General features: G+C 35.4%; 1 protein-coding gene across 1 annotated transcript in view; it reads left to right on the forward strand.

Moving 5' to 3' along the window:
- The first annotated feature begins 8,297 nt into the window (after positions 1–8,297).
- Positions 8,298–8,725, forward strand: part of LOC110032800 (vegetative cell wall protein gp1) — a 3,758-nt gene continuing 3,330 nt past the window's right edge. The window contains exon 1 of the mRNA XM_020736556.1: positions 8,298–8,720. Coding sequence (XP_020592215.1) covers positions 8,491–8,720 — 230 coding nt within the window. The 5' untranslated portion in view covers positions 8,298–8,490. The remainder of the gene's footprint in view (positions 8,721–8,725) is intronic.

The following is an 8,725-nucleotide window of genomic DNA, read 5'->3' on the forward strand; positions in this document are numbered from 1 at the left end:
GGACCGCCCAACACCTAGTAAAATCAAGAACTGAACCGCCGAATATCTGAAAAAACTAAGAACTGGATTGCCGAACACACTGCTGGTTGAAGGACTGAATTGCAGAACTCCCCTCGGTGAAACGAGAACCTGAAGTGTCGAACTCCTCCTGGATTGCCGAAAAACAACCTACAAATCGTATGGTGAAAATGTAATAGGAACTTTGACCAAGCCATTTTAGATGGTTTTGGTTGCCCAACCCACTTTGGTAAGATGTTTCTCCTAAGGGGCAGTATATTTGCTGATTTTTTCTCCTAAAGGATTAGATATTCGCAAGGTGTAAATTTTCTCCTAAAGGGGCTGAATATTCACTAAGGTGGAGATTTATTTGGTAGGCATAGGCACATGTATCGGGTGATGCATATCTCCTAAGGTGTTGGATATTCGTATTCGCCAAGGTGGAGAATTGTTAGGTATGACTCATATCTAAGGAGTTGGAGTTTCTTGTGAAGAGTTGTGTCTCTTGGTGAAAATGAGTGTCTCTTGGAATAAAGGTAGTTCGGGGGAGCGAGGGCGTGATTGTAATTTTATCTGAGGGTTTGTATATGTCTATATATATGTGTAATCCTATTAGATGTATTGTAACTTCTCTGAGATAGTGAAACTGCCGCTCGCTCTCAAGGACCGTAGGCAATTCATTGTCGAACCTTGTTAAATCTCTGTGTTCTTCTTCTAATTTGTGTCAATTCTTGTTTTATTCCGCTTAAATTTTTCACAACAAGGAATCCAATTTAATGGAGCATTGGTTATCTTGAGTCAATTGGTGAACAAAGATGAGGTTTTGCGATAGGTTTTGGGGGACGTGGAGAAGAGGTGAGAGAGTTATCTTACGGTTGGGGGTAGGGAGGAGGCCTTTGCCTATGTGGATGATATGTGTTGTTTGTCCATTCCCACGAGAACCTGCTCGTTGCCTGAGTCAGTAGTACGCTGCTGAAGATTTTCCAAATGAGGTGCAAGTTGTTTGGAAGAACCAAAATCAAGAATCTAATAATGCGTTGGTGGCTGAGGGACGGAAAGCAGAGCTGTATGCTCGATTGAAGAATTTAGTGAGGGTTTGTATTGAAGATTTCAGCAGTCTGCAATGAAGTGATCCAACTTATGGCAGAATATGATCGAGGGACACCCATTTGGGATGCTGGTAGTTGAGGGAGCTGGTTGCAGAGATGGTGCTGGATGATCTTGAGAACAATTTTGGTGCTGTTGATTTCTTCTGCAGAGCGGTGGTGAGAGCAGGGTGTGAATTTTTTTTAGCAAATTCAGTTGCTATGTTAAGCTGATGGGGGTTAGTGTTGTCTGAATGGCTGTTTTGAAAGCTTGATATGTAGGCAACAAACCATTGAAGATGTAAAGAATAATATCTTCATTATCCAGACGACATCCTGCAATTGCAATGTTGTCGACGAGTGTTTTGATAGTCGAGTAGTACTTCTGCGTAGTATTGTGCTCCATGGAGATGTGATGAAGCTCATTTTTTAGCTGGATGACGTCCGATTGTTTTGAAGACTAAAGTCAGCGTATTGGAATTGTCCAGATAGCTGAGGTGTTTGGGATTGGTAGCACATATGGGAGGATAGTGTTTGGAACAGTGAAGAAGAGGGCAGTTGTTAGGTTTTGATCTATAGGACTCCAAAGAGTGTAGTCTGGATTTGGACAAGCTGGTTTGAGCCGGATTGAAGTAGTTTTGGTGGGCAGGCTGTTTTGTCATTTAAAACTGAATCGAAGCCATTTGTTATGAATAGCTTGAGAATTTGAGCTCTCCAAAGCAGTTGGTTATCATTGGTGAAGGTGAGTGTGAGGGTCAGGGTGAGGGTGAGGGAGGAGATGATTTTGATTTGGTTCATGAAGAAGTTCCGGGATGTTGGAATGCAGAATTTTGTTACCTTGGAAAGAGGTAGTAGTGTTGTGGCTAGTGTGTGTAGAAAAACAGAGGTGTAGGGTATGTAGGTGGAGAAGATATAGTTAAACCTAAGATAGAATTTGTATTAACTAACTTGTCTTCCTATTACATAGTTTATAGGTCTATATATACAGTAGAGAGGGTTATATTGGTGAATGCATGGATAGATTTGATATTGTTCGAGTGAAGAATGGGAACATTCCAGGGACTATGCAGGTAATACAGCTGTGTTGCTTTGTTAAGTGCTTCACTTTTATTTCCAATCAATATGGTACGCATAAAGAGCATGCTAATAGTGTGTGCGCGCGCATTCACACATACACACACATATATGTATATTAATATTCATATGAGAAGATGTAACGGCCTCAAAATAAAAGAGTCCAATCATTGATCTATAAATTAAACATTGAATGATCTGTTTTTTGCATTAAATTTTCTCATGCTTATCGCAGCTGTCGCTTTTAAGAAGTAAGCGAGTCAGGGTACTAAAATATGTATCTCAAAAAGGGTGTTGACACAAATTTTGAGAATATTCGACGGCTCGAAAGTTGGAGCTTGGTGGATGAGACCCCCTGAAAAGGATCAATGGGACCTATAAAGAACCGGCAAAGTCTGCGGGGTGACTCGGCCAGTCGACCGAGCCAAGATTTGAGCCGACCCAAAGCTAGGGCTCTCGACACAAGTATCTTCGAATGGAGTGTCCCGAGCTAGAGACATTCTAGGAGAAACATATCAAGCCTGGCCGACAAAGAGAAGTCAACCGAGCTGGGTCGATCGAGCATATAGAAATAAAAAAAAATATATAATATATTATAACTATCAGAAATATCCTGGTAATAACCCATCTAGGTAGGAGCAAAAAGGTATTCTCCAGTGTAACACTATACCCACTATAAACATGGGGAGCATTTACCAGGAGGACTCCCTTCTCTGGGATTTTATTGTACATTAAAATATTTTGAAAATCTAGGTTCTCACTTTCCCTCTCTTTTAATTCACACTTTATAATTGGGTGTTATTTACGAACAATATCAAATTCAACATCTTAAAAGATGCAATTAGCGTAGATCATGCCACAAACATAAAGAGGAGCATCACAATAAAGAAGTGACTAGCAACATATTGTGTATTAGAGAACTAGCTAGGGAGAATATTCAAACTCATCCAATCGGCCCGACCAACTCTTGTCAACCGGATAGGTCCCAGTCGGCTTGATCAGCTCCAGTCGGCTCGTCAACTCCAGTTGGCCTAATATGTTCCATTCGGCCCGACCAACTCCAATCGATCTGCTGGCCAGCTGTTCCGCCCGGCCAGCACCATTCGGCCCAAGCAGCTCCTGTCGGCCCAACGAATTCCGTTCAGCTGACTCCATTCAGCCCGACCAGCTCGGTTCGGCCCAACCACCTCCATTCAGTCTGACCACCAGCTCCATTCGGCCCGACCACCTCCAATCAACCCTCTCTAGCCGACTGCATAGGACTAATATATAATTGTCATTTTATAATAATCATTCTCCTATAAACAGACGAGCGCCATTTTTACTTAGGGGAGAGAAAATCTATTAAACACTATTCATCACTTTTTAATGCTTATCATCTCTCTCATTTTCTCTACGTTCTCTCCTCTATTACTTGGTGTGATTCACGTGACAATCTTAAATTCAACAATATATAATCACAAGGTGGATATAGAAAGAATTCAATCCCAAGACTTATCCCAAAGATTTAGATAATAAATCTAAACGTTTTTGTCAACTGCTTGCTCTTACCGATTAATTTTTTTATTAATTAGATATGGCACTATTGTACATTCTGTATGCTGCAAGCTTTTTTCTTCTATGAAGCCACGTTCTTACACAGTAATAGTTTTGATCAGTTGTTTGTCGTTATCAGTACCTGCTCCTGGAAGCATGTTGCTGGCTCTCGTTTCTATTAAACTTTCTTATACAATCATATTAAGTAGGCATATATTTGTTGTTATTATTGAATAAAGGGGGCCAAATGCATACAAGCCTCGCCTGAAACTTGCTATTCACAAATCAACCACCATGTTTCATCCATTTTTCAAATTCTCATTCAAATATCAAAATTCATGGTAAAGCCCGTGTTTTCCATTTTTATCAAATTCTCAATAGTTTGATAGTGGCACGTGTTAATACATCAGTTCGGTAGTTTGAAAAAATCTTCAGGATGGTTAGTTTATAAATATGAATGTTCTGGGTGATCTGCAAGTAATTATCTGTAACGAGAAAATGATATAACGCGTGTGTATGAATTAAGTTGAATTTTGGTTGATGGATTTTGTTTTCTTAGGGTGTATTTGCAACCTTTTTTTAGTTCTTTTTATTCGGTTTTTAGTTTTATTCATTTATTTTTTTTAACAGCATATATTTGATTAATTCTGTATAAATACTATCATTTTCATAAATAAATTAAGCTTAATTTTTTAAATATTTAAATGAAGGGTAAAGTATAAATGGGGATAATGATTAATCATTTTCATAAATAAATTATTATTTTTTAATATTCAAGATAAATTATGTTTATTTTAATTATTCATGAGCATAGGGTTGGTCTACAAATAAAAAAATGGTATTAAATGTTTGATGCATGATTTGAGGAGTAGAATAATCTTCTTTGAGGGAAATATTTCTTCTAATATAGAATTTCTCCCATAATAATATAAATGAAGGGTAAAGTATAAATGGGGATAATGATTTTTATATTTTTAAAGTATAATAGGCCATTCCTTAAGCTCATTTGGATGGCAGCATGTTATCTGACCAGCCTTGGGACCTTTGAGTGTAGCTTTTTAAGCAAATACGCGTAAAGGCTAACCAATTAGAGTTTAAAAATGGATGGGGATGAGCCAAATAAGTAGGCTAGGCCCATTTGATTACGCCCATGATGAAAGTTTGCTCGACTCATTTTTTGCTTCATTACAACAAATATGAAAGAATTTTGATGAATTAGATTGTGGCCTATGAATTCTACCCGTACTAACTATTAAATTCATCTTCAAAATGGTATTGGTGGCACCATGTGCCATCTAAAGATATGCCAATAAGAGAACTATCCTCTCCAGGGCACCAAAACAACAACAACAAGCCTTTATCCCATTAAGTGGGGTCGGCTATATGAATCTTTTTTCTACATTGTGTGATATTGAGTATCATATTCTTATTTAATTCTAATATATTAAGATGATTTTTTATGCAATATGCCCAAGTTTTTTAGGTTTACCTTTGCCGTTTTTTCCCATAAGTCGAATAAAAAATATCTACTCCCTTAACCGGGTAATTAGATGGCATGACTGACATTTAATGTGACCAACACATCTAAGATGGGTCTCTCTAATCTTTTCTGTCATTGGAACTACACCAACCTTTCACTGATAGATTCACTTTGCATTTTGTCTCTAAAAGTCAAGCCATTAATCCACCTAAGTATTCTCATCTCAGCAACAATTAATTTTGTTTTATGCTTCTCTTTTAAAGGCCAACATTCTGTGCCATAAAGCATGCAGGTCTCACCATCATCTTATAAAATTTCTTTTAAGTGATACATTTCTATCACACAATTGGTCGGCGCAATGGGTCAAACGACCAACATCACTTGGATGTTTGGATGATGTATGTTTTGCATGTGTATTTGCATCATTTGCATGATGGTGCATGACTTGATTTGCATTTAGCACGTGTCATATTTGGTGTCTCTTTGAGCATCGGCACCCACGGTATCTCCCCCACATGTGTATCACATGTGTTTAGGGCTTGATACTCGCATTTCTTTGGTGATTGGCGACTAGCTATGCTTGTCTATGGTGTGTGAATTTCCCTAGAGGAGGGAGCACTACTCACCTCGTGTGGCACCATTTGGTTGCCACAAGCTTTGCATGTTGTTCACTCGTTTCAGCTCATGACTTAGAAACCTCTGAATCCATTGAGTGTGCAACATGTGTGCATTTGAGTTCTGTTATTTATGTGCTGCTTGATGATCTTCCATCGTGTTGGCTCATACCCCATGTGAGTAATCACTGTGTTGAACCTTGTGTGTGGCTTGTTTGCATTTGCATTTGTCAGCATGCTTTGGTAGCGAGCCTGTGTTGGTTGCGATATTTTAACAATCATTGTTTGTTGGGCAATCCTGGGGAGCTGTGCGAGTTAAATCATCGAGATTGACATAAGTGTGACGTGCTAAAGATCCAATGGATCAAACTTATGTCACCTGACATGTTACATGTGTGTATTTAATAAGCCTAAATTAAAATAAGAAAAATTATTCTTCTACTCATTATATCCATCCTATTTTAAAACAAGCATTATTTCTTTTTTTTAAAATATATTTATTTAATGTGTTTTTTGCACATTTTATTTATTTATTTTTTAAATAAATCAAATTGTATTTAAAAAACACCCAAGAAAAAAAAAGCAAACAAACATGAAATAGATACCAAAAAAAAAAGTCTCAATAATCAAATTAAATACTAATTAGTTTTTTCAACTTATCAACATTCAACAAAATTAATATCTAACACAGAACAAATGTTATCTTTCAATAGCAATTAGTTATTGTATGGGAACTATATGTTAATTTTGTTGGATAATCCTAGTTACTCTAACTAATCTTAACTTAGAGTGATATAAACTTATTCATGTTCTTATTCATTCTAACAAGTATGATCTAATTTAGTGGGCCAAAATGAACTTGTTCTCCAAATCAAAAATGATAAGCTTAATTTAAAAACCAAAAATTGTTTTATATTTTAATATAAAATACACTAAAAATATATTAAATTTGAAGATTTTATCTTTAAATTATTTAAAATACTTTTAAAAATTTATATTTTATACTAAGTGATTTATTATTATTTATTCTCTAATTGTTTATTTATTTGTCATTTTATTATCACTGGTTTGAGTTAATACTATTTTCTCTCTTTTACAATGAGCAAATCAGCTCAAACTCGTAGACTTAATCTCGAGCTCAAGCTCGATTAATTAATCAATATCGACTTGTGGGTGCTTATAAAACTAGAAAGTATATGAGCATACTGCCCTTTTAAGCATAATGTAGTTCACCTACCACTAAACAGAGGGAAAGCTAAATAAAATTATGTTAATTAGATGGTAATCAATATAATTAATGATCAATTAGTGTAATGACGAAGATTTATATGATTTATATGCAATAATTAGCTAAATAAAGTTATTCCTAATAGCAATCTAAATCTAATAAAAGATTGTTCTAAAATTCCACTTCCAACTAGGCCTAATTATTCATCTAACTTAATCAAGAATCCTATCAAAAAAGTATTGATTATATGTAATGTTCATTAATGTAAGTAATTAGTAGGTTGATTGGAAATTAAATGATAATTAATTAGGATAACTTTTATTTAAACTGATTACTTATGGATTCATTCTAAATAATGTTATTATAAAAATATGTTTTTTGTATTCTTTTTATCTTCTAACATCTTTTCAAATTTTCTTTTTCAGTAAATAAAAATAAATAAATGATTAAATTATCCAGATGTTAATTTATTTTAAATAATAAATAAATAAATAAATAAGAAAGGTATGGAAAGATCATTTACGTTTTGCCAGTTGGCTGCCGCATGAGGTTCCGATCGTGTTCCCACGATACACAAGGGAAGAGCCTAGTTGTTTGCGTGTAGATCACAATTATCATTTAAAATTACAAAATAGAACTTTACATTTACATACATACCACCCCATTCCTATAAATTAATATATCTAACACCAAAAATTTTCTTTTTATATTTGTACCACCTAAAGGTTTAATCTTTTTAAAAATAATAAATTTTTAATGCATAAATAAAATGATATATTATATAAAAATTAGATTTTATGTGTTGGATATGTAAATACATAAAAATTGAGTGATATGTAATAAATTAACAAGAAATAATTTTTTTAATATGTTATTTTTTTTTTCTCAATATAAACAAAATATTATATGTAAATCTAATTTTGAAACAAATATAATCATATTATTTAAAAATAAGAAATGCAATTATAAAATAAAATATTATTAAAACTAATAATTTATTTATATTATTAAATTATTTATTAAATTAAGTGCATTAAAAATGAATGAGACTAATGTAACATTATTATTATTTTATTAAAATTAAGTACATATTTTCATGTATTAATTTAATGCATGAAAGTTAATATGTAAATATAAAAGTTTTAGTATGAAAGTTATAAATGCAGGAACAGTCCCTTAAAATATAAAATTTGCAAATTTTTAAGAAAATAAATCAAATTTTACTTAGGAAAGCAGCGACCATTTTTCGAAATTTCAAAAAGGAAAGAAGGTAATTGCAAAAAGTGGAAGACAGTCCATTAACTTGGAGCTGACTGCATCGGATGCCATTTAAAAACGCTTGGATCTCTTCCTTTTCCCCGACACCAATGGCGGAAAAAGTGCTTCCACTCTCTATCGGTATCACGGCACCCTGAACCCTAACCCTAGCTCCAGCTCTGAACCTCTCTAACAGCCCTTTTTTTACCTTAAACCGGCATGGCCGCCACGCCGGCGCGAGAACTGACGACGCCACCACCGGCGCCGGTCATTGGTAAGGCCGGGCGCTACACCGTCTTCATTACACCTCCGGTAACCCCCACACCTCCTCCGGTGAAACCCCCTTCGCAAAGCCCCCTGACCCCGAACCCTAACCCCAACCCTAGCCCGAGCCCCAGCCCTGTAAATGCGGCTCCTTTGCTAGGCAAATACTCGCCGCCGGAGGGGTCGCCGG

This window comes from Phalaenopsis equestris, unplaced genomic scaffold (genome assembly GCF_001263595.1).
Source record: "Phalaenopsis equestris unplaced genomic scaffold, ASM126359v1 Scaffold001031, whole genome shotgun sequence".
In the NCBI taxonomy this organism is placed as follows: Eukaryota; Viridiplantae; Streptophyta; class Magnoliopsida; order Asparagales; family Orchidaceae; genus Phalaenopsis; species Phalaenopsis equestris.